The 27601-nt window shown below is 43.2% G+C and overlaps 1 protein-coding gene across 2 annotated transcripts in view; it reads left to right on the forward strand.

Annotated features, from left to right (window-relative positions):
* srbd1 (S1 RNA binding domain 1) overlaps positions 1 to 27601 on the forward strand; it is an 80443-nt gene that overhangs the window by 47064 nt on the left and 5778 nt on the right. For both annotated transcript variants that reach the window (XM_087802096.1, XM_087802095.1), the window contains exons 17-19: positions 14766 to 14872; positions 16300 to 16467; positions 17614 to 17763. In XM_087802096.1, coding sequence (XP_087658222.1) covers positions 14766 to 14872; positions 16300 to 16467; positions 17614 to 17763 — 425 coding nt within the window. The remainder of the gene's footprint in view (positions 1 to 14765; positions 14873 to 16299; positions 16468 to 17613; positions 17764 to 27601) is intronic.

Raw genomic sequence — 27601 nt, forward strand, 5'->3', positions numbered from 1 at the left:
CTTAGTTACTACACTATCACAACACCAGAGTCAAGTACTGGACAATACTACACATATATACTTGTTACTACACTATCACAACACCAGAGTCAAGTACTGGACAATACTACACATATATACTTGTTACTACACTATATCAACACCAGAGTCAAGTACTGGACAATACTACACATATATACTTGTTACTACACTATCACAACACCAGAGTCAAGTACTGGACAATACTACACATATATACTTGTTACTACACTATCACAACACCAGAGTCAAGTACTGGACAATACTACACATATATACTTGTTACCACACTATATCAACACCAGAGTCAAGTACTGGACAATACTACACATATATACTTGTTACTACACTATCACAGTGTGTCAGGACACAATAATCATATCTCATTCATCTCCCGGTTATTTAAAAATGAACATGCGTGTCATAAATATCTCAGAGTAAAAAATATGTCATAATATTTCTATACTAAGCCTCTCATTAAAACTATAAAACACAGACTGAAACATTGTCTTTGTCGAAGGTCACGTGACTTTCTCACTTCAGATCGTGTAATAACCTTTAAAGAAACTTTAAGAGTCATTTTAAATCATAGTATTTACATAAAACATTTGATTTATTTCAATCTCAAATACAAAGGATCAAGAAAAACATGTCGACTCAAGTGTCGTCTTCAGACTCTTTGTGTCAACGACGTGTCAATCACAGACTTAGTAATACAAGTACTAGTTGTATTTATTGTTATTTGTATTGTTTATATATATATATAAATGATATATGTTCAGTCTTTAAACTCAGCTGAAATGAGACGGAGCTGCTCAGTGGACAAGTAGCAGGTCTAACTTTAGTGGAGGATCCTAGTGCCTACAGGGAGAGCCTCTGACACTGATGGATGGTTTTAACTCAGTTCAAGGCGTGAGAAACAACTACCTGTGAGTCAGAGTCAGAAGCTGAAACATCAGGTTTTATCATTAACTTCACACCAGTCACAGCTTGTTGTTGTTGTTGTTGTTGTTGTTGTTGTTCCTCGTCAGTGAGAAGTTCGTCTGTTTGATGTCAGTGAAGTTACACAAGTTGAACTTGATGTGAACTTTACACTATTGATTACCTTTGTGCGTGCGTGTGTGTGTGTGTGTGTGCGCGTGTGTGTGTGCGCGTGTGTGTGCGTGTGTGCGTGTGTGTGTGCGCGTGTGTGTGTGTGTGCGCGCGTGTGTGTGTGCGCGCGTGTGTGTGTGCGCGCGTGTGTGTGTGTGTGCGTGCGCGTGTGTGTGCGTGCGCGTGTGTGTGCACGTGTGTGTGTGTGCACGTGTGTGTGCACGTGTGTGCGCACTTGTGTGTGTGATGATGAATCGTTGAACGTGTTGCAGGAACATCTCTGTCATGTTGTGCTACTGACTTGTGTAACTATTTTAATGAGCACATGTGTGGAATGTTTTCTCTCAAGACTCGGATCTTATTCAAGCTGTCAGTCAACATGACCCCTGTGTGAACTTTAGATTCGCCTCAGTGATTACACAACTTTGTTGTCGCATCATGCTTGAATATTTTAACACAATTGTAACACAATAGAGTATGTTTTGTATGTTTTGTTGTGACTCAGCGTTGTTTGTTTATGACGTTGGTCAACAGCACGTGATGTGTTTTTAAATCAATGTTCAAGTGTCAACATGTTTAATGTTTAATGTTCAAGTGTCAACATGTTTAATGTTCAAGTGTCAACATGTTTAATGTTTAATGTTCAAGTGTCAACATGTTTAATGTTTAATGTTCAAGTGTCGACATGTTTAATGTTCAAGTGTCAACATGTTTAATGTTCAAGTGTCAACATGTTTAATGTTCAAGTGTCAACATGTTTAATGTTTAATGTTCAAGTGTCGACATGTTTAATGTTCAAGTGTCGACATGTTTAATGTTCAAGTGTCAACATGTTTAATGTTTAATGTTCAATTGTCAACATGTTTAATGTTCAAGTGTCAACATGTTTAATGTTTAATGTTCAAGTGTCAACATGTTTAATGTTTAATGTTCAATTGTCAACATGTTTAATGTTCAAGTGTCAACATGTTTAATGTTTAATGTTCAAGTGTCGACATGTTTAATGTTCAAGTGTCGACATGTTTAATGTTCAAGTGTCAACATGTTTAATGTTTAATGTTCAATTGTCAACATGTTTAATGTTCAAGTGTCGACATGTTTAATGTTCAAGTGTCGACATGTTTAATGTTCAAGTGTCGACATGTTTAATGTTCAAGTGTCAACATGTTTAATGTTTAATGTTCAAGTGTCAACATGTTTAATGTTTAATGTTCAATTGTCAACATGTTTAATGTTCAAGTGTCAACATGTTTAATGTTCAAGTGTCAACATGTTTAATGTTCAAGTGTCAACATGTTTAATGTTCAAGTGTCAACATGTTTAATGTTCAAGTGTCAACATGTTTAATGTTCAAGTGTCAACATGTTTAATGTTTAATGTTCAAGTGTCAACATGTTTAATGTTCAAGTGTCGACATGTTTAATGTTCAAGTGTCGACATGTTTAATGTTCAAGTGTCGACATGTTTAATGTTCAAGTGTCGACATGTTTAATGTTCAAGTGTCGACATGTTTAATGTTCAAGTGTCGACATGTTTAATGTTCAAGTGTCGACATGTTTAATGTTCAAGTGTCGACATGTTTAATGTTCAAGTGTCGACATGTTTAATGTTCAAGTGTCAACATGTTTAATGTTTAATGTTCAAGTGTCAACATGTTTAATGTTTAATGTTCAAGTGTCAACATGTTTAATGTTCAAGTGTCGACATGTTTAATGTTCAAGTGTCGACATGTTTAATGTTCAAGTGTCAACATGTTTAATGTTCAAGTGTCAACATGTTTAATGTTCAAGTGTCAACATGTTTAATGTTCAAGTGTCAACATGTTTAATGTTCAAGTGTCAACATGTTTAATGTTCAAGTGTCGACATGTTTAATGTTCAAGTGTCGACATGTTTAATGTTCAAGTGTCGACATGTTTAATGTTCAAGTGTCAACATGTTTAATGTTCAAGTGTCGACATGTTTAATGTTCAAGTGTCAACATGTTTAATGTTCAAGTGTCAACATGTTTAATGTTCAAGTGTCAACATGTTTAATGTTCAAGTGTCAACATGTTTAATGTTCAAGTGTCGACATGTTTAATGTTTAATGTTCAAGTGTCAACATGTTTAATGTTCAAGTGTCGACATGTTTAATGTTCAAGTGTCGACATGTTTAATGTTCAAGTGTCGACATGTTTAATGTTCAAGTGTCAACATGTTTAATGTTCAAGTGTCGACATGTTTAATGTTCAAGTGTCGACATGTTTAATGTTCAAGTGTCGACATGTTTAATGTTCAAGTGTCGACATGTTTAATGTTCAAGTGTCAACATGTTTAATGTTTAATGTTCAAGTGTCAACATGTTTAATGTTCAAGTGTCGACATGTTTAATGTTCAAGTGTCGACATGTTTAATGTTCAAGTGTCGACATGTTTAATGTTCAAGTGTCGACATGTTTAATGTTCAAGTGTCGACATGTTTAATGTTCAAGTGTCGACATGTTTAATGTTCAAGTGTCGACATGTTTAATGTTCAAGTGTCAACATGTTTAATGTTTAATGTTCAAGTGTCAACATGTTTAATGTTCAAGTGTCAACATGTTTAATGTTCAAGTGTCAACATGTTTAATGTTCAAGTGTCAACATGTTTAATGTTCAAGTGTCGACATGTTTAATGTTCAAGTGTCAACATGTTTAATGTTTAATGTTCAAGTGTCAACATGTTTAATGTTCAAGTGTCAACATGTTTAATGTTTAATGTTCAAGTGTCAACATGTTTAATGTTCAAGTGTCAACATGTTTAATGTTTAATGTTCAAGTGTCAACATGTTTAATGTTTAATGTTCAAGTGTCGACATGTTTAATGTTCAAGTGTCAACATGTTTAATGTTCAAGTGTCAACATGTTTAATGTTCAAGTGTCAACATGTTTAATGTTTAATGTTCAAGTGTCAACATGTTTAATGTTCAAGTGTCAACATGTTTAATGTTCAAGTGTCAACATGTTTAATGTTCAAGTGTCAACATGTTTAATGTTCAAGTGTCAACATGTTTAATGTTCAAGTGTCAACATGTTTAATGTTCAAGTGTCAACATGTTTAATGTTTAATGTTCAAGTGTCGACATGTTTAATGTTCAAGTGTCAACATGTTTAATGTTCAAGTGTCAACATGTTTAATGTTCAAGTGTCGACATGTTTAATGTTCAAGTGTCAACATGTTTAATGTTCAAGTGTCGACATGTTTAATGTTCAAGTGTCAACATGTTTAATGTTCAAGTGTCGACATGTTTAATGTTCAAGTGTCGACATGTTTAATGTTCAAGTGTCGACATGTTTAATGTTCAAGTGTCAACATGTTTAATGTTCAAGTGTCAACATGTTTAATGTTTAATGTTCAAGTGTCAACATGTTTAATGTTCAAGTGTCGACATGTTTAATGTTCAAGTGTCAACATGTTTAATGTTCAAGTGTCAACATGTTTAATGTTCAAGTGTCAACATGTTTAATGTTTAATGTTCAAGTGTCAACATGTTTAATGTTCAAGTGTCGACATGTTTAATGTTCAAGTGTCAACATGTTTAATGTTCAAGTGTCAACATGTTTAATGTTCAAGTGTCAACATGTTTAATGTTCAAGTGTCAACATGTTTAATGTTCAAGTGTCGACATGTTTAATGTTTAATGTTCAAGTGTCGACATGTTTAATGTTCAAGTGTCAACATGTTTAATGTTTAATGTTCAAGTGTCGACATGTTTAATGTTTAATGTTCAAGTGTCAACATGTTTAATGTTTAATATTCAAGTGTCAACATGTTTAATGTTTAATGTTCAAGTGTCAACATGTTTAATGTTCAAGTGTCGACATGTTTAATGTTCAAGTGTCAACATGTTTAATGTTTAATGTTCAAGTGTCGACATGTTTAATGTTTAATGTTCAAGTGTCAACATGTTTAATGTTTAATATTCAAGTGTCAACATGTTTAATGTTTAATGTTCAAGTGTCAACATGTTTAATGTTCAAGTGTCGACATGTTTAATGTTCAAGTGTCGACATGTTTAATGTTCAAGTGTCAACATGTTTAATGTTTAATGTTCAAGTGTCGACATGTTTAATGTTCAAGTGTCAACATGTTTAATGTTCAAGTGTCGATATGTTTAATGTTCAAGTGTCAACATGTTTAATGTTTAATGTTCAAGTGTCGACATGTTTAATGTTCAAGTGTCGACATGTTTAATGTTCAAGTGTCAACATGTTTAATGTTCAAGTGTCAACATGTTTAATGTTTAATGTTCAAGTGTCAACATGTTTAATGTTCAAGTGTCAACATGTTTAATGTTCAAGTGTCGACATGTTTAATGTTCAAGTGTCAACATGTTTAATGTTTAATGTTCAAGTGTCAACATGTTTAATGTTCAAGTGTCGACATGTTTAATGTTCAAGTGTCAACATGTTTAATGTTTAATGTTCAAGTGTCAACATGTTTAATGTTCAAGTGTCAACATGTTTAATGTTCAAGTGTCAACATGTTTAATGTTCAAGTGTCAACATGTTTAATGTTCAAGTGTCAACATGTTTAATGTTCAAGTGTCAACATGTTTAATGTTCAAGTGTCAACATGTTTAATGTTCAAGTGTCAACATGTTTAATGTTCAAATGTCAACACGTTTAATGTTCAAGTGTCAACATGTTTAATGTTCAAGTGTCAACATGTTTAATGTTCAAGTGTCGACATGTTTAATGTTCAAGTGTCAACATGTTTAATGTTTAATGTTCAAGTGTCAACATGTTTAATGTTTAATGTTCAAGTGTCAACATGTTTAATGTTTAATGTTCAAGTGTCAACATGTTTAATGTTCAAGTGTCAACATGTTTAATGTTCAAGTGTCAACATGTTTAATGTTCAAGTGTCAACATGTTTAATGTTCAAGTGTCAACATGTTTAATGTTCAAATGTCAACATGTTTAATGTTCAAGTGTCAACATGTTTAATGTTTAATGTTCAAGTGTCAACATGTTTAATGTTCAAGTGTCAACATGTTTAATGTTCAAGTGTCGACATGTTTAATGTTCAAGTGTCAACGTGTTTAATGTTCAAGTGTCAACATGTTTAATGTTCAAGTGTCAACGTGTTTAATGTTCAAGTGTCAACATGTTTAATGTTCAAATGTCAACATGTTTAATGTTCAAGTGTCAACATGTTTAATGTTCAAGTGTCAACGTGTTTAATGTTCAAGTGTCAACATGTTTAATGTTCAAATGTCAACATGTTTAATGTTCAAGTGTCAACATGTTTAATGTTCAAGTGTCAACGTGTTTAATGTTCAAGTGTCAACATGTTTAATGTTTAATTTTCATGATCATCACAAGTTTGTTTCTCCTCTTCTCTCCGTCCTTCACTCCTCTTCTCTCCGTCCTTCACTCGTCTTCTCTCCATCCTTCACTCCTCTTCTCTCCGTCCTTCATTCCTTCTCTCCGTACTTCACTCCTCTTCTCTCCGTCCTTCACTCCTCTTCTCTCCGTCCTTCATTCCTTCTCTCCGTACTTCACTCCTTTTCTCTCCGTCCTTCACTCCTCTTCTCTCCATCCTTCACTCCTCTTCTCTCCGTCCTTCATTCCTTCTCTCCGTACTTCACTCCTCTTCTCTCCGTCCTTCACTCCTCTTCTCTCCGTCCTTCACTCCTTTTCTCTCCGTCCTTCATTCCTTCTCTCCGTACTTCACTCCTCTTCTCTCCGTCCTTCACTCCTCTTCTCTCCGTCCTTCACTCCTCTTCTCTCCGTCCTTCACTCCTCTTCTCTCCGTCCTTCACTCCTCTTCTGTCCGTCCTTCACTCCTCTTCTCTCCGTCCTTCACTCCTCTTCTCTCCGTCCTTCACTCCTTCTCTCCGTCCTTCACTCCTCTTCTCTCCGTCCTTCACTCCTCTTCTCTCCGTCCTTCACTCCTCTTCTCTCCGTCCTTCACTCCTCTTCTCTCCGTCCTTCACTCCTCTTCTCTCCGTCCTTCACTCCTTCTCTCCGTCCTTCACTCCTTCTCTCCGTCCTTCACTCCTTCTCTCCGTCCTTCACTCCTCTTCTCTCCGTCCTTCACTCCTCTTCTCTCCGTCCTTCACTCCTCATCTCTCCGTCCTTCACTCCTTCTCTCCGTCATTCACTCCTTCTCTCCGTCCTTCACTCCTTCTCTCCGTCCTTCACTCCTTCTCTCCGTCCTTCACTCCTTCTCTCCGTCCTTCACTCCTCTTCCTTCACTCCTCGTCTCTCCGTCCTTCACTCTTTCTCTCCGTTCTTCACTCCTTCTCTCCTTCCTTCACTCCTCTTCTCTCCTTCCTTCACTCCTCTTCTCTCCATCCTTCACTCCTCTTCTCTCCTTCCTTCACTCCTTCTCTCTGTCCTTTACTCCTTGTCTCTCCGTCCTTCGCTCCTTCTCTCCGTCCTTCACTCCTTCTCTCCGTCCTTCACTCCTTCTCTCCGTCCTTCACTCCTTCTCTCCGTCCTTCACTCCTTCTCTCCGTCCTTCACTCCTCTTCTCAGTCGTTACTCAGCAACATTTCATGGAAGGCGTCGACAGAAACACTTTGTTCCAAGGACTAGTTTTGCTGACTTGAGCTGCTCTTGATCCAAACTAAACATGACCTTCGCACTGAGATCCAGTCCATCAAGATGCTGTTGAGGTTCGAGGGTCTGGATCTCAAGACCATGAAACACGTCTCTTAGAATGTCCTCGTCATCCTTCAGTTTAATCCATAATTCATTTTCCATTGAGCTTCGTTTTCTTTCCTTCTCCCTTCAGTAAGATCTCTTTCATTCTGATGTCGTCCAAACGAAGTTGACAGTTTTTAATATTTCTCATGTTTTTTAATTGACGCCATCTGGTCCTTCAATGAGACGTGAGGTCAGAACCTCTGGTTCTTCAGCATGTTCTTCAAATATGACTCCATCATAGGCCTGAAGTCACAAGTCATTCACTTCATGTTCTGTTTACACAGGTTTAATATTCCATTTGTTTGGAACCGCAGCACTAAAGAAAACAATAGTTTGAAGAATTAAATAGGATTATTTTATGAGTCTGATCTGTTCATTTATTTAAAAAGGTATATGAATAAAAATATTATTTTATTACAATACTAGTCATTTTAACTTTATTTTTCCTTTCATCATTAATGTTGTTTTTATTATATCAATATATATATAATGTAAATGACATGTATTAGATGTAAAGTGTGTGTAATGTAAGTGAGGAACACTTTCTTTCAAAAGAAATCCAAACTCTCCTCACGATGTGTTCCGTGGATCCTGTCGGTTCCAGAAGGTTCAGCAGGAATGTCCGAACACGTCTGAACCTCCTCGCTGTGAGACCTTCCTCTGAGGTGTAACGTTTCAGCTTCTTTCCTTCGTCTCCGTTTCCCGTCTTTGTATCTCCGGCCGTCGTCGAGTCACATGTCGACGTCGTCGTGAACAATAACACGAGTCAGGAAAGATAAGAACGTGTTTGTTCTCACCCTCCATGTCATCCATCTGTCAATCATCTGTGTGTTGATCACATGACCGTCAAACAAAGTTGACCTCAGCCTGTCATCCGTCCTGTCATTTGATGGACAGTCACATGACATATCGTTAAATCTGTAGTTCACAGTCGGAGAGTGATGATGTCATCGCTTCAGTCACATGACTCTAACATCTTTGATTGTGTTACTATGACAACAACTTGATTGACTCGACACACTCACAGAAACATGTCAGTGAAGCTGCAGCTGATTGGACCACAAGTTACAACATCGACCAATGGGACGCTCTCTGTGTCAGTGAGCGACGCCCAAGAGATTTGATTGGATCGGACGTGTGTCAATCAAAACCGAGTCAAACGATTGAGTCGAGTTGTGTGACGTTGACTCGTGTAGTTATGAAGGTATGAGGAGAACCTCTGGACCACAGAAAGGTATGAGAACCTCTGGACCACAGAGAGGTATGAGAACCTCTGGACCACAGAGAGGTATGAGAACCTCTGGACCACAGAAAGGTATGAGAACCTCTGGACCACAGAAAGGTATGAGAACCTCTGGACCACAGAAGTCTTCATCCCTCAGTCTCTCCACGACCTCAGTGTTTAGAACCAGAAGAACGAGAGGACAGTGAGACAAACGAGTGACGGAGAGACGATGAACACATGAACGAATCACTGACACAAACTTGAGAAAAGAATGAAAGTGACTTTGATGAAAGATTTAAAGATGATTCACGTCATTATATGACAAAATAAAACAAAGATCTCGAAGAAACAAATGCCTGCGAGAAGAAAACGACGATCTTCTCGTCACGCGTCTTCGCGTCTTCTCGTCTTCGCGTATTCGCGTCTTCTCGTCTTCGCGTCTTCTCGTCTTCGCGTCTTCTCGTCTTCGCGTCTTCTCGTCTTCTCGTCTTCGCGTCTTCTCGTCTTCTCGTCTTCTCGTCTTCGCGTCTTCTCGTCACGCGTCTTCTCGTCTTCGCGTCTTCTCGTCTTCGCGTCTTCTCGTCTTCTCCTCTTCTCGTCTTCTCGTCTTCTCATCTTCTCGTCTTCGCGTCTTCTCGTCTTCGCTTCTTCTCGTGTTCTCGTGTTCTCGTCTTCGCGTCTTCTCGTCTTCGCGTCTTCTCGTCTTCTCGTCATCGCGTCTTCTCGTCACGCGTCTTCTCGTCTTCTCGTCACGCGTCTTCTCGTCTTCTCGTCTTCGCGTCTTCTCGTCTTCGCGTCTTCTCGTCACGCGTCTTCTCGTCTTCTCGTCTTCGCGTCTTCTCGTCTTCTCGTCTTCGCGTCTTCTCGTCTTCTCGTCTTCTCCTCTTCTCGTCTTCGCGTCTTCTCGTCTTCGCGTCTTCTCGTCTTCTCGTCTTCTCCTCTTCTCGTCTTCTCGTCTTCTCATCTTCTAGTCTTCGCGTCTTCTCGTCTTCGCTTCTTCTCGTGTTCTCGTGTTCTCGTGTTCTCGTCTTCGCGTCTTCTCGTCTTCTCGTCTTCGCGTCTTCGCGTCTTCTCGTCTTCTCGTCATCGCGTCTTCTCGTCACGCGTCTTCGCGTCTTCTCGTCTTCGCGTCACGCGTCTTCTCGTCTTCTCGTCTTCGCGTCTTCTCGTCTTCGCGTCTTCTCGTCTTCTCGTCTTGTCTTCGCGTCTTCTCGTCTTCTCGTCATCGCGTCTTCTCGTCACGCGTCTTCGCGTCTTCTCGTCTTCGCGTCTTCGCGTCTTCTCGTCACGCGTCTTCGCGTCTTCTCGTCTTCGCGTCTTCTCGTCTTCGCGTCTTCTCGTCTTCTCGTCTTCGCGTCTTCTCGTCTTCTCGTCTTCGCGTCTTCTCGTCTTCGCGTCTTCTCGTCATCGCGTCTTCTCGTCACGCGTCTTCGCGTCTTCTCGTCTTCGCGTCTTCTCGTCTTCGCATCTTCTCGTCACGCGTCTTCGCGTCTTCTCGTCTTCGCGTCTTCTCGTCACGCGTCTTCGCGTCTTCTCGTCACGCGTCTTCGCGCCTTCTCGTCTTCGCGTCTTCTCGTCTTCTCGTCTTCGCGTCTTCGCGTCTTCTCGTCTTCTCGTCTTCTCGTCTTCTCGTCACGCGTCTTCGCGTCTTCTCGTCTTCGCGTCTTCTCGTCTTCTCGTCTTCGCGTCTTCTCGTCTTCGCGTCTTCGCGTCTTCGCGTCTTCTCGTCTTCTCGTCTTCTCGTCTTCGCGTCTTCGCGTCTTCGCGTCTTCGCGTCTTCTCGTCTTCGCGTCTTCTCCTCTTCTCCTCTTCTCGTCTTCGCGTCTTCGCGTCTTCTAGTCTTCGCGTCTTCTCGTCTTCGCGTCTTCGCTTCTTCTCGTGTTCTCGTGTTCTCGTGTTCTCGTCTTCGCGTCTTCGCGTCTTCTCGTCTTCTCGTCTTCTCGTCTTCGCGTCTTCTCGTCTTCTCGTCTTCGCGTCTTCGCGTCCTCGCGTCCTCTCGTCTTCGCGTCTCCTCGTCTCCTCGTCTCCTCGTCTCCTCGTCTCCGCGTCTTCTCGTCTTCGCGTCTTCGCGTCTTCTCGTCTTCTCGTCTTCTCGTCTTCGCGTCTTCGCGTCTTCTCGTCTTCTCGTCTTCGCGTCTTCTCGTCTTCGCGTCTTCTCGTCTTCTCGTCTTCGCGTCTTCTCGTCTTCGCGTCTTCTCCTCTTCTCGTCTTCGCGTCTTCTCGTCTTCGCGTCTTCTCGTCTTCGCGTCTTCTCGTGTTCTCGTGTTCTCGTCTTCTCGTCTTCGCGTCTTCTCGTCTTCGCGTCTTCTCGTCACGCGTCTTCGCGTCTTCGCGTCTTCTCGTCACGCGTCTTCGCGTCTTCTAGTCACGTGTCTTCGCGTCTTCTCGTCTTCGCGTCTTCTCGTCTTCGCGTCTTCTCGTCTTCTCGTCTTCTCGTCTTCTCGTCTTCGCGTCTTCTCGTCTTCTCGTCTTCTCGTCTTCGCGTCTTCGCGTCTTCTCGTCTTCGCGTCTTCTCGTCATAGCGTCTTCTCGTCACGCGTCTTCGCGTCTTCTCGTCTTCGCGTCTTCTCGTCTTCGCGTCTTCTCGTCACGCGTCTTCGCTTCTTCTCGTGTTCTCGTGTTCTCGTCTTCGCGTCTTCGCGTCTTCGCGTCTTCTCGTCTTCTCGTCTTCTCGTCTTCGCGTCTTCTCGTCTTCTCGTCTTCGCGTCTTCTCGTCTTCGCGTCTTCTCGTCTTCGCGTCTTCGCGTCTTCGCGTCTCCTCGTCTCCTCGTCTCCTCGTCTTCGCGTCTTCTCGTCTTCGCGTCTTCTCGTCTTCGCGTCTTCTCGTCTTCTCGTCTTCGCGTCTTCTCGTCTTCTCGTCTTCGCGTCTTCGCGTCTTCTCGTCTTCTCGTCATCGCGTCATCGCGTCTTCTCGTCACGCGTCTTCGCGTCTTCGCGTCTTCTCGTCTTCGCGTCTTCTCGTCTTCTCGTCTTCGCGTCTTCTCGTCTTCTCGTCTTCGCGTCTTCTCGTCTTCTCGTCATCGCGTCTTCTCGTCACGCGTCTTCGCGTCTTCGCGTCTTCTCGTCTTCGCGTCTTCTCGTCTTCGCGTCTTCGCGTCTTCTCGTCTTCGCGTCTTCTCGTCTTCGCGTCTTCTCGTCACGCGTCTTCGCGTCTTCTCGTCTTCGCGTCTTCTCGTCTTCGCGTCTTCTCGTCTTCTCGTCTTCTCGTCTTCGCGTCTTCTCGTCTTCGCGTCTTCTCGTCTTCGCGTCTTCTCGTCACGCGTCTTCTCGTCTTCTCGTCTTCTCGTCTTCTCGTCTTCGCGTCTTCTCGTCTTCTCGTCTTCGCGTCTTCTCGTCTTCGCGTCTTCTCGTCTTCGCGTCTTCGCGTCTTCTCGTCACGCGTCTTCGCGTCTTCTCGTCTTCTCGTCTTCTCGTCTTCGCGTCTTCGCGTCCTCGCGTCCTCTCGTCTTCGCGTCTTCGCGTCTCCTCGTCTCCTCGTCTCCTCGTCTCCGCGTCTTCTCGTCTTCGCGTCTTCTCGTCTTCTCGTCTTCGCGTCTTCGCGTCTTCGCGTCTTCTCGTCTTCTCGTCTTCGCGTCTTCTCGTCTTCTCGTCTTCTCGTCTTCTCGTCTTCGCGTCTTCTCGTCTTCTCGTCTTCGCGTCTTCTCCTCTTCTCCTCTTCTCGTCTTCGCGTCTTCTCGTCTTCTCGTCTTCGCGTCTTCTCGTGTTCTCGTGTTCTCGTCTTCTCGTCTTCGCGTCTTCTCGTCTTCGCGTCTTCTCGTCTTCTCGTCTTCGCGTCTTCTCGTCACGCGTCTTCGCGTCTTCTCGTCTTCGCGTCTTCGCGTCTTCTCGTCACGTGTCTTCGCGTCTTCTCGTCTTCGCGTCTTCTCGTCTTCTCGTCTTCGCGTCTTCTCGTCTTCTCGTCTTCTCGTCTTCGCGTCTTCTCGTCTTCTCGTCTTCTCGTCTTCTCGTCTTCGCGTCTTCGCGTCTTCTCGTCTTCTCGTCATCGCGTCTTCTCGTCACGCGTCTTCGCGTCTTCTCGTCTTCGCGTCTTCTCGTCTTCGCGTCTTCTCGTCACGCGTCTTCGCTTCTTCTCGTGTTCTCGTCTTCGCGTCTTCGCGTCTTCGCGTCTTCGCGTCTTCGCGTCTTCTCGTCTTCTCGTCTTCTCGTCTTCGCGTCTTCTCGTCTTCTCGTCTTCGCGTCTTCTCGTCTTCGCGTCTTCTCGTCTTCGCGTCTCCGCGTCTTCGCGTCTCCTCGTCTCCTCGTCTCCTCGTCTCCTCGTCTTCGCGTCTTCTCGTCTTCTCGTCTTCTCGTCTTCTCGTCTTCTCGTCTTCTCGTCTTCGCGTCTTCTCGTCTTCGCGTCTTCTCGTCTTCGCGTCTTCGCGTCTTCTCGTCTTCTCGTCTTCTCGTCTTCGCGTCTTCTCGTCTTCGCGTCTTCTCCTCTTCTCGTCTTCGCGTCTTCTAGTCTTCGCGTCTTCTCGTCTTCGCGTCTTCTCGTCTTCTCGTCTTCTCGTCTTCTCGTCTTCTCGTCTTCGCGTCTTCGCGTCTTCGCGTCTTCTCGTCTTCTCGTCTTCGCGTCTTCTCGTCTTCTCGTCTTCGCGTCTTCTCGTCTTCTCGTCTTCTCGTCTTCGCGTCTTCGCGTCTTCGCGTCTCCTCGTCTCCTCGTCTCCTCGTCTCCTCGTCTCCTCGTCTTCTCGTCTTCTCGTCTTCTCGTCTTCGCGTCTTCTCGTCTTCTCGTCTTCGCGTCTTCGCGTCTTCGCGTCTTCTCGTCTTCTCGTCTTCTCGTCTTCTCGTCATCGCGTCATCGCGTCTTCTCGTCACGCGTCTTCGCGTCTTCGCGTCTTCGCGTCTTCGCGTCTTCTCGTCTTCGCGTCTTCTCGTCTTCGCGTCTTCGCGTCTTCTCGTCTTCTCGTCTTCTCGTCTTCGCGTCTTCTCGTCTTCTCGTCATCGCGTCTTCTCGTCACGCGTCTTCGCGTCTTCGCGACTTCTCGTCTTCGCGTCTTCTCGTCTTCGCGTCTTCGCGTCTTCTCGTCTTCGCGTCTTCTCGTCTTCGCGTCTTCTCGTCACGCGTCTTCCCGTCTTCTCGTCTTCGCGTCTTCTCGTCTTCTCGTCTTCTCGTCTTCGCGTCTTCTCGTCTTCTCGTCTTCGCGTCTTCTCGTCTTCGCGTCTTCGCGTCTTCTCGTCTTCGCGTCTTCTCGTCACGCGTCTTCTCGTCTTCTCGTCTTCGCGTCTTCTCGTCTTCTCGTCTTCGCGTCTTCTCGTCTTCGCGTCTTCTCGTCTTCGCGTCTTCTCGTCTTCGCGTCTTCTCGTCTTCGCGTCTTCTCGTCACGCGTCTTCGCGTCTTCTCGTCTTCGCGTCTTCTCGTCTTCGCGTCTTCTCGTCTTCTCGTCTTCTCGTCTTCGCGTCTTCTCGTCTTCTCGTCTTCGCGTCTTCTCGTCTTCTCGTCTTCGCGTCTTCTCGTCTTCGCGTCTTTGCGTCTTCTCGTCTCCGCGTCTTTGCGTCTTCTCGTCTTCTCGTCTCTGTCCTTCATGTTCTGACCAAACTAGTTCCTTCAGGATCTGACGAAGAGTGAAAATGACACCAACATGTTTTTCTTTGTTTTGTGAGTGAAATCAGGTGTCGTTGAAAATATTGAAGGTTTTTTACAAGTTCTTATAATAAATACATAAAGAATCTAATTCACACAAGTCCTGGTTTTGTACCTAAGTTTGGGTGATGAAGTGATTCACGATGAATCAAGCGAACCGTGTGTTAATGTCGTGTGAACGTGTGATTGCAGCACGACGTCTCATCCAAGGCTCTGAAGGCGGCGCTGGACGGCGTCATCCAGGAGTGTGTGAGCTTCGTCGGCGTCGACGTCAACATCTGCTCCGAGACTCTGATGAGGTCAGAGGTCATGCTTTCATAGACGAGTGAAGACTTGACTGTCGACACTTCACACTGTAGGGTTAGGACTCACACACACGCATACACATACACACATATACACTCACATACACACATATACATATACACACATACTGTATATACACACACATACACATACAAATATACACATACGCACATACACATATATACACATGTACACATATACACTCACATACACACATACACCTACACACATATACACATATACACACATACATACATATACACATGTACACATATACACACATATACACTCACATACACACATATACTCACTTATACACACATATACACATATACACACATATACATATACACATATATGCACATATATGCATATATACACATATACACACATACACACATATATGCATATATACACATATACACTCACATACACACATATACACTGACATACACACAAATGTACACATATACACACATATACACATATACTCACTTATATACACATATACACACATATACATATACACACATACACACATATATACACATATATACACATACACACATGTACACACATATACACACATATACACACATATACACACTCGTATGAAGTTAGTCTTAAAGGGAGAAAACACACGTGTGACAGTAGCAAGGAGGCAGAATCCTCGAACAGATCCAGACTCAGTGTTGACGGCTGTGAATGAGTCACGTATTTAATTTAGTGTGTGTTTTATTATAAACACAATCACATATACAAAAGTAAAACCTTCAGTTAATGGTTCTAGTTTGTGATTCAGACGACATGTGACAACAAGTACACAAATGTTGTGTATAATGTGGCCCTTGTGTGCGTCAGAACCTGATCAGAGCCCTCGAGCCCAGACTGGGTTGACGTTGGCATCAGAAGCGTCAGGTCATCTGTTGACTCGTCTGCTCTTGAAAGGTGTTTTCCTGCACACACTCGCACACATGTACACACAGACGTGTTGATGACTGAAGTATTATGTGTTGTGTTGACACAGTCGAGTGTGAGTCACTGTGAAAACTAATATGTTCCAAATCACTTCTTCATCGACTGCAGGTTTAACGACTCGTGATGTTGTCGACGAACAAAAGTGTTTTTACACGAACTGACTTTGTTACTTGAAGTTACTTCATCTTCTACCTGTTTCTCACTCAATGACCTCCAATGACTCAAACTTCAATATTGAAATGAATGTAAACTGTCAAGTAGTTCTGTAATAGTATTTATATCTGATCAATATTTGTTCATCCAATAACAATGTTTAACAAATATATTTGATTTTTCAGTAACATTTTCTTTTTATCGTTTCCCTTTTTTGCGTCACTTGATTGACATTCTATCTTCATAGTTCGTAGTACTTTATCACACGTGTCATGTACTACTTCATCAGACACGTCTCGGGTCTGAACGCGGCCAGAGCTCGAAACATCTCCGAGTGGATCCAAGTCAACGGACCGTTCGTCAACAGAGAACAACTGAAGCTGGTGAAAGGTGTCGGACCGAAGACTTACCAGCAATGTGCAGGATTTATCAGGATCAACCCTCAGACCGTCAACAGGTACCAGAAGAAGTACTCCACAATACTACACATGTATACTTGTTACTACACTATCACAACACCAGAGTCAAGTACTGGACAATACTACACATGTATACTTGTTACTACACTATCACAACACCAGAGTCAAGTACTGGACAATACTACACATGTATACTTGTTACTACACTATCACAACACCAGAGTCTAGTACTGGACAATACTACACATATATATACTTGTGACTACACTATCACAACACCAGTGTCAAGTACTGGACAATACTACACATATATACTTGTTACTACACTATCACAACACCAGAGTCAAGTACTGGACAATACTACACATATATACTTGTTACTAAACTATCACAACACCAGAGTCAAGTACTGCACAATACTACATATATATACTTGTTACTACACTATCACAACACCAGAGTCTAGTACTGGACAATACTACACATATATATACTTGTTACTACACTATCACAACACCAGAGTCAAGTACTGGACAATACTACACATATATACTTGTTACTACACTATCACAACACCAGAGTCTAGTACTGGACAATACTACACATATATATACTTGTTACTACACTATCACAACACCAGAGTCTAGTACTGGACAATACTACACATATATATACTTGTTACTACACTATCACAACACCAGAGTCAAGTACTGGACAATACTACACATATATACTTGTTACTACACTATCACAACACCAGAGTCAAGTACTGGACAATACTACACATATATACTTGTTACTACACTATCACAACACCAGAGTCAAGTACTGCACAATACTACATATATATACTTGTTACTACACTATCACAACACCAGAGTCAAGTACTGCACAATACTACACATATGTACTTGTTACTACACTATCACAACACCAGAGTCAAGTACTGGACAATACTACACATATATACTTGTTACTACACTATCACAACACCAGAGTCAAGTACTGCACAATACTACACATATGTCACCCACTATCACTATATATTGAAATATGCTGTAAAATTGAATAAAAGGGTATTTTTCCTCTGGTAATGTAGAAGTTGATGTATTCATTCCTCCCTCAACAGCAGCTCTCAGTACTTAAAGCTCCTCATACATCTCCAATGTTTTTCTTGTACTCAGTGCCAATTCTCTACATCATCCTGGCCGAGTCGTGTCGGAGAAACCAGCAGCAAAGAAGGCTAAAGGAAAGTCCAGCGTCAACATCCCGTCCTCCATGAATCCTCTGGACCAGACCTGCATCCACCCGGAGTCGTACCACGTGGCCCAGAGGTACGAGCGCACATTAGAGGGAGGATCCCACTGGCCCGGGCATGTTTGGGATAAGATGGAGTTGATTTTGACAGCCTCTCATATGGGGCCAGTTATCCTGGCGCAGGACTCTGATTTGATTTGGGCCCACATGGGACCAGAGGGAGTGTGGCTCGCGTCCTTGAGTGAGAAGACATCGTTAGAAATGCTGATGTCCACGTAGAACTGGTGTGTCGGTGTGAGAGTCACACATACACCGTCAACAACAGGGAGGAGTCGCTACAGCTGCACTCACTCAACTGTGTTTAGTCTACACACATCCTTGTGTGTGTGTGTGTGTGTGTGTGTGTGTGTGTGTGAGACTGGCTGAGTAATACTACAGTGACTGGCTGAGTAATACTACGGTGACTGGCTGAGTAATACTACGGTGACTGGCTGAGTAATACTACGGTGACTGGCTGAGTAATACTACGGTGACTGGCTGAGTAATACTACGGTGAGTGGCTGAGTAATACTACGGTGACTGGCTGTGTAATACTGCGGTGACTGGCTGAGTAATACTACGGTGACTGGCTGAGTAATACTACGGTGACTGGCTGAGTAATACTACGGTGGCTGGCTGAGTAATACTACGGTGACTGGCTGTGTAATACTGCGGTGACTGGCTGAGTAATACTACGGTGACTGGCTAAGTAATACTACGGTGACTGGCTGAGTAATACTACGGTGACTGGCTGAGTTATACTACGGTGACTGGCTGAGTAATACTGCGGTGACTGGCTGAGTAATACTACGGTGACTGGCTGAGTAATACTACGGTGACTGGCTGAGTAATACTACGGTGACTGGCTGAGTAATACTACGGTGACTGGCTGAGTTATACTACGGTGACTGGCTGAGTAATACTACGGTGACTGGCTGAGTAATACTACGGTGACTGGCTGAGTAATACTGCGGTGACTGGCTGTGTAATACTGCGGTGACTGGCTGAGTAATACTACGGTGACTGGCTGAGTAATACTACGGTGACTGGCTGAGTTATACTACGCTGACTGGCTGAGTTATACTACGGTGACTGGCTGTGTAATACTGCGGTGACTGACTGAGTAATACTACGGTGACTGGCTGAGTAATACTACAGTGACTGGCTGAGTAATACTGCGGTGACTGGCTGAGTAATACTACGCTGACTGACTGAGTAATACTGCGGTGACTGGCTGAGTAATACTGCGGTGACTGGCTGAGTATTACTACGGTGACTGGCTGAGTAATACTACGGTGACTGGCTGAGTAATACGACGGTGACTGGCTGAGTAATACTACGGTGACTGGCTGTGTAATACTGCGGTGACTGGCTGTGTAATACTGCAGTGACTGGCTGAGTAATACTACGGTGACTGGCTGAGTAATACTACGGTGACTGGCTGAGTAATACTACGGTGACTGGCTGAGTAATACTGCGGTGACTGGCTGAGTAATACTACGGTGACTGGCTGAGTAATACTACGTTGACTGGCTGAGTAATACTGCGGTGACTGGCTGTGTAATACTGCGGTGACTGGCTGAGTAATACTACGGTGACTGGCTAAGTAATACTACGGTGACTGGCTGAGTAATACTACGGTGACTGGCTGAGTAATACTACGGTGACTGGCTGAGTAATACTACGGTGACTGGCTGAGTAATACTACGGTGACTGACTGAGTAATACTACGGTGACTGGCTGAGTAATACTGCGGTGACTGGCTGAGTAATACTGCGGTGACTGGCTGAGTTATACTACGGTGACTGGCTGAGTAATACTACGGTGACTGGCTGAGTAATATTACGGTGACTGGCTGAGTAATACTACGGTGACTGGCTGAGTAATACTACACTGACTGACTGAGTAATACTGCGGTGACTGGCTGAGTAATACTGCGGTGACTGGCTGAGTATTACTACGGTGACTGGCTGAGTAATACTACGGTGACTGGCTAAGTAATACGACAGTGACTGGCTGAGTAATACTACGGTGACTGGCTGAGTAATACTACGGTGACTGGCTGTGTAATACTGCGGTGACTGGCTGTGTAATACTACGGTGACTGGCTGAGTAATACTACGGTGACTGGCTGAGTAATACTACGGTGACTGGCTGAGTAATACTACGGTGACTGGCTGAGTAATACTGCGGTGACTGGCTGAGTAATACTACGGTGACTGGCTGAGTAATACTACGGTGACTGGCTGAGTAATACTACGGTGACTGGCTGAGTAATACTACGGTGACTGACTGAGTAATACTACGGTGACTGGCTGAGTAATACTACGGTGACTGGCTGAGTTATACTACGGTGACTGGCTGAGTAATACTACGGTGACTGGCTGAGTAATACTGCGGTGACTGGCTGAGTAATACTACAGTGACTGGCTGAGTAATACTACGGTGACTGGCTGAGTTATACTACGGTGACTGGCTGAGTAATACTACGGTGACTGGCTGAGTAATACTGCGGTGACTGGCTGAGTAATACTACAGTGACTGGCTGAGTAATACTACAGTGACTGGCTGAGTAATACTACGGTGACTGGCTGAGTAATACTGCAGTGACTGGCTGAGTAATACTACAGTGACTGGCTGAGTAATACTACGGTGACTGACTGAGTAATACTACGGTGACTGGCTGAGTAATACTACGGTGACTGGCTGAGTAATACTACGGTGACTGGCTGAGTAATACTACGGTGACTGGCTGAGTAATACTACGGTGACTGGCTGAGTAATACTACGGTGACTGGCTGAGTAATACTGCGGTGACTGGCTGTGTAATACTGCGGTGACTGGCTGAGTAATACTACGGTGACTGGCTAAGTAATACTACGGTGACTGGCTGAGTAATACTGCGGTGACTGGCTGAGTAATACTACGGTGACTGGCCGAGTAATACTACGGTGACTGGCCGAGTAATACTACGGTGACTGGCCGAGTAATACTACGGTGACTGGCCGAGTAATACTACGGTGACTGGCCGAGTAATACTACGGTGACTGGCCGAGTAATACTACGGTGACTGGCCGAGTAGTACTACGGTGACTGGCCGAGTAATACTACGCTGACTGACTGAGTAATACTGCGGTGACTGGCTGAGTAATACTGCGGTGACTGGCTGAGTATTACTACGGTGACTGGCTGAGTAATACTACGGTGACTGGCTGAGTAATACTGCGGTGACTGGCTGAGTATTACTGCGGTGACTGGCTGAGTATTACTACGGTGACTGGCTGAGTAATACTACGCTGACTGGCTGAGTAATACTGCGGTGACTGGCTGAGTAATACTGCGGTGACTGGCTGAGTATTACTACGGTGACTGGCTGAGTAATACTACGGTGACTGGCTGAGTAATACTACACTGACTGACTGAGTAATACTGCGGTGACTGGCTGAGTAATACTGCGGTGACTGGCTGAGTATTACTACGGTGACTGGCTGAGTAATACTACGGTGACTGGCTAAGTAATACGACAGTGACTGGCTGAGTAATACTACGGTGACTGGCTGAGTAATACTACGGTGACTGGCTGTGTAATACTGCGGTGACTGGCTGTGTAATACTACGGTGACTGGCTGAGTAATACTACGGTGACTGGCTGAGTAATACTACGGTGACTGGCTGAGTAATACTACGGTGACTGGCTGAGTAATACTGCGGTGACTGGCTGAGTAATACTACGGTGACTGGCTGAGTAATACTACGGTGACTGGCTGAGTAATACTACGGTGACTGGCTGAGTAATACTACGGTGACTGACTGAGTAATACTACGGTGACTGGCTGAGTAATACTACGGTGACTGGCTGAGTTATACTACGGTGACTGGCTGAGTAATACTACGGTGACTGGCTGAGTAATACTGCGGTGACTGGCTGAGTAATACTACAGTGACTGGCTGAGTAATACTACGGTGACTGGCTGAGTTATACTACGGTGACTGGCTGAGTAATACTACGGTGACTGGCTGAGTAATACTGCGGTGACTGGCTGAGTAATACTACAGTGACTGGCTGAGTAATACTACAGTGACTGGCTGAGTAATACTACGGTGACTGGCTGAGTAATACTGCAGTGACTGGCTGAGTAATACTACAGTGACTGGCTGAGTAATACTACGGTGACTGACTGAGTAATACTACGCTGACTGGCTGAGTAATACTACGGTGACTGGCTGAGTAATACTACGGTGACTGGCTGAGTAATACTACGGTGACTGGCTGAGTAATACTGCGGTGACTGGCTGAGTAATACTGCGGTGACTGGCTGTGTAATACTGCGGTGACTGGCTGAGTAATACTACGGTGACTGGCTAAGTAATACTACGGTGACTGGCTGAGTAATACTGCGGTGACTGGCTGAGTAATACTACGGTGACTGGCTGAGTAATACTACGGTGACTGGCTGAGTAATACTACGGTGACTGGCCGAGTAATACTACGGTGACTGGCCGAGTAATACTACGGTGACTGGCCGAGTAATACTACGGTGACTGGCCGAGTAATACTACGGTGACTGGCCGAGTAATACTACGGTGACTGGCCGAGTAGTACTACGGTGACTGGCCGAGTAGTACTACGCTGACTGACTGAGTAATACTGCGGTGACTGGCTGAGTAATACTGCGGTGACTGGCTGAGTATTACTACGGTGACTGGCTGAGTAATACTACGGTGACTGGCTGAGTAATACTGCGGTGACTGGCTGAGTATTACTGCGGTGACTGGCTGAGTATTACTACGGTGACTGGCTGAGTAATACTACGCTGACTGGCTGAGTAATACTGCGGTGACTGGCTGAGTAATACTGCGGTGACTGGCTGAGTATTACTACGGTGACTGGCTGAGTAATACTACGGTGACTGGCTGATTAATACTATGGTGACTGGCTGAGTAATACTGCGGTGACTGGCTGAGTAATACTACGGTGACTGGCTGAGTAATACTACGGTGACTGGCTGAGTAATACTGCGGTGACTGGCTGAGTAATACTGCGGTGACTGGCTGAGTAATACTACGGTGACTGGCTGAGTAATAATGCAGTGACTTGCTGAGTAATAATGCAGTGACTGGCTGAGTAATACTGCAGTGACTGGCTGAGTAATACTACTGTGACTGGCTGAGTAATACTGCAGTGACTGGCTGAGTAATACGACGGTGACTGGCTGAGTAATACGACGGTGACTGGCTGAGTAATACTACGGTGACTGGCTGTGTAATACTGCGGTGACTGGCTGTGTAATACTGCGGTGACTGGCTGAGTAATACTACGGTGACTGGCTGAGTAATACTACGGTGACTGGCTGAGTAATACTGCGGTTACTGGCTGTGTAATACTGCAGTGACTGGCTGAGTAATACTACGTGACTGGCTGAGTAATACTACGTGACTGGCTGAGTAATACTACAGTGACTGGCTGAGTTATACTACGGTGACTGGGTGAGTAATAAAATACTGTGTGTGTGAGCAGGAGTGTGTGTGTGAGCAGGAGTGTGTGTGTGTGAGCAGGAGTGTGTGTGTGTGAGCAGGAGTGTGTGTGTGTGAGCAGGAGTGTGTGTGTGTGAGCAGGAGTGTGTGTGTGTGAGCAGGAGTGTGTGTGTGAGCAGGAGTGTGTGTGTGAGCAGGAGTGTGTGTGTGTGAGCAGGAGTGTGTGTGTGAGCAGGAGTGTGCGGCTTAAGTAAAATCCTCACATTAGAGAAACACGATCCTCACACACACACACTTCCTTCCTGAAACCAAACACAAAACACACACGAAGACTTCGTTTGTTTCACAAGAACCTTTTGTTTGTTACAGTTTGAGTAAAATAATGAAGTCGTAACTTTTGTTGTCGAACAAAAAGATGTCCAAACATCACTGTATCCTCTCGTCCTCAGTCATCACTGTATCCTCTCGTCCTCAGTCATCACTTTATCCTCTCGTCCTCAGTCATCACTGTATCCTCTCGTCCTCAGTCATCACTGTATCCTCTCGTCCTCAGTCATCACTGTATCCTCTCGTCCTCAGTCATCACTGTATCCTCTCGTCCTCAGTCATCACTGTATCCTCTCGTCCTCAGTCATCACTGTATCCTCTCGTCCTCAGTCATCACTTTATCCTCTCGTCCTCAGTCATCACTGTATCCTCTCGTCCTCAGTCATCACTGTATCCTCTCGTCCTCAGTCATCACTGTATCCTCTCGTCCTCAGTCATCACTGTATCCTCTCGTCCTCAGTCATCACTGTATCCTCTCGTCCTCAGTCATCACTGGGTCACTATGCAGTGGCCTGTGAATATTTGCATATTAATTGTAAATATAAGTTCTGTGTGTGTTTGTGTATGTTTACACCTTTCTGTGTGTGTTTGTGCACGTGTGTGTGTTTACACCTTTCTGTGTGTGTTTGTGCACGTGTGTGTGTTTACACCTTTCTGTGTGTGATTGTGCACGTGTGTGTTTTTACACCTTTCTGTGTGTGTTTGTGCACGTGTGTGTGTTTACGCCTTTCTGTGTGTGTTTGTGCACGTGTGTGTGTTTATGCCTTTCTGTGTGTGTTTGTGCACGTGTGTGTGTTTATGCCTTTCTGTGTGTGATTGTGCACGTGTGTGTGTTTACGCCTTTCTGTGTGTGTTTGTGCACGTGTGTGTGTTTATGCCTTTCTGTGTGTGTTTGTGCACGTGTGTGTGTTTATGCCTTTCTGTGTGTGTTTGTGCACGTGTGTGTGTTTATGCCTTTCTGTGTGTGATTGTGCACGCGTGTGTGTTTACACCTTTCTGTGTGTGTTTGTGCACGTGTGTGTGTTTACGCCTTTCTGTGTGTGTTTGTGCACGTGTGTGTGTTTACACCCTTCTGTGTGTGTTTGTGCACGTGTGTGTGTTTACACTTTTCTTTATGTGTTTGTGCACGTGTGTTTTTATGTGTCGTGTGTGTGTGTCTGTGTTTGTTTGTGCATGTCTGTGCATGTGTGTTTGTGCACTTTTTTTTTCTGCAAGTTTGGGTATATGTGTACTTTTGAAGGTGTGTGTGTACATGTATGTGTATATGTGTACATGTGCGTGTGTACTTTTGTACTTGTTTGTGTACATGTGTGTATGTACAAGTGTTTGTATTTACTTTTTTACATGTGTGTGTTCATGTGTGTGTACATGTGTGTGTGTTTACTTTTCTATGTTTGTGTACATGTGTGTGTGTACTTTTTTACATGTGTGTGTTTACTTTTGTATTTGTGTGTACATGTGTGTGTTTACTTTTGTATTTGTGTGTACATGTGTGTGTTTACTTTTGTATTTGTGTGTACATGTGTGTGTCCACCTGCTCCTTCCATCATGTCAGGAACAGCTGCAGAGTCTATGTGGCATCAGGCGCCAGTGAGCGACATCCATCACTGACACCACACAACTGTTACACACGCACACGCACACACACACACACGCACACACACACACACGCACACACACACACACGCACAAACACGCACTCACACGCACACACGCACACACACACTCACACACACACGCACACATACACTCACTCACTCACTCACACACAAGCACACGCACAGTCACACACAGGCACACACACACACACACACACTCATGGATCAGCAGCTGTGCAGTGTGTGAAGAATCTACACAGAAGTTCACAAACATTGTTCCACAAGTGAGGAGGTGACCCGATCCAGAAGCTAATGAGTCCAGATGTTTGACGGATCCACGAGTAACAAACTAGTGACTATGTGACGATCAATCAAGTGTTTAACAAACTAGTAACTATGTGACGATTAATCAAGTGTTTAACAAACTAGTAACTATGTGACGATCAATCAAGTGTTTAACAAACTAGTAACTATGTGACGATTAATCAAGTGTTTAACAAACTAGTAACTATGTGACGATCAATCAAGTGTTAAACTAGTAACTATGTGACGATCAATCAAGTGTTAAACAAACTAGTAACTATGTGATGATCAATCAAGTGTTTAACTAGTAACTATGTGACGATCAATCAAGTGTTTAACTAGTAACTATGTGACGATCAATCAAGTGTTTAACAAACTAGTAACTATGTGACGATTAATCAAGTGTTTAACAAACTAGTAACTATGTGACGATCAATCAAGTGTTTAACAAACTAGTAACTATGTGACGATTAATCAAGTGTTTAACAAACTAGTAACTATGTGACGATCAATCAAGTGTTTAACAAACTAGTAACTATGTGACGATTAATCAAGTGTTTAACAAACTAGTAACTATGTGACGATCAATCAAGTGTTTAACAAACTAGTAACTATGTGATGATCAATCAAGTGTTTAACAAACTAGTAACTATGTGACGATCAATCAAGTGTTTAACAAACTAGTAACTATGTGACGATTAATCAAGTGTTTAACAAACTAGTAACTATGTGACGATCAATCAAGTGTTTAACAAACTAGTAACTATGTGACGATTAATCAAGTGTTTAACAAACTAGTAACTATGTGACGATCAATCAAGTGTTTAACAAACTAGTAACTATGTGACGATTAATCAAGTGTTTAACAAACTAGTAACTATGTGACGATCAATCAAGTGTTTAACAAACTAGTAACTATGTGACGATTAATCAAGTGTTTAACAAACTAGTAACTATGTGACGATCAATCAAGTGTTTAACAAACTAGTAACTATGTGACGATCAATCAAGTGTTTAACAAACTAGTAACTATGTGACGATCAATCAAGTGTTTAACAAACTAGTAACTATGTGACGATCAATCAAGTGTTTAACAAACTAGTAACTATGTGACGATCAATCAAGTGTTAAACTAGTAACTATGTGACGATCAATCAAGTGTTTAACAAACTAGTAACTATGTGATGATCAATCAAGTGTTTAACTAGTAACTATGTGACGATCAATCAAGTGTTAAACAAACTAGTTACTATGTGATGATCAATCAAGTGTTTAACTAGTAACTATGTGACGATCAATCAAGTGTTTAACAAACTAGTAACTATGTGATGATCAATCAAGTGTTTAACTAGTAACTATGTGACGATCAATCAAGTGTTTAACTAGTAACTATGTGACGATCAATCAAGTGTTTAACAAACTAGTAACTATGTGACAATCAATCAAGTGTTAAACTAGTAACTATGTGACGATCAATCAAGTGTTTAACAAACTAGTAACTATGTGACAATCAATCAAGTGTTAAACTAGTAACTATGTGACGATCAATCAAGTGTTTAACTAGTAACTATGTGACGATCAATCAAGTGTTTAACTAGTAACTATGTGACGATCAATCAAGTGTTTAACTAGTAACTATGTGACGATCAATCAAGTGTTTAACAAACTAGTAACTATGTGACAATCAATCAAGTGTTAAACTAGTAACTATGTGACGATCAATCAAGTGTTTAACAAACTAGTAACTATGTGACAATCAATCAAGTGTTAAACTAGTAACTATGTGACAATCAATCAAGTGTTAAACTAGTAACTATGTGACGATCAATCAAGTGTTTAACTAGTAACTATGTGACGATCAATCAAGTGTTTAACAAACTAGTAACTATGTGACAATCAATCAAGTGTTAAACTAGTAACTATGTGACGATCAATCAAGTGTTTAACTAGTAACTATGTGACGATCAATCAAGTGTTTAACTAGTAACTATGTGACGATCAATCAAGTGTTTAACAAACTAGTAACTATGTGACAATCAATCAAGTGTTAAACTAGTAACTATGTGACGATCAATCAAGTGTTTAACAAACTAGTAACTATGTGACAATCAATCAAGTGTTAAACTAGTAACTATGTGACAATCAATCAAGTGTTAAACTAGTAACTATGTGA

Source organism: Callionymus lyra, chromosome 11 (assembly GCF_982586985.1).
Source record: "Callionymus lyra chromosome 11, fCalLyr1.hap1.1, whole genome shotgun sequence".
In the NCBI taxonomy this organism is placed as follows: Eukaryota; Metazoa; Chordata; class Actinopteri; order Syngnathiformes; family Callionymidae; genus Callionymus; species Callionymus lyra.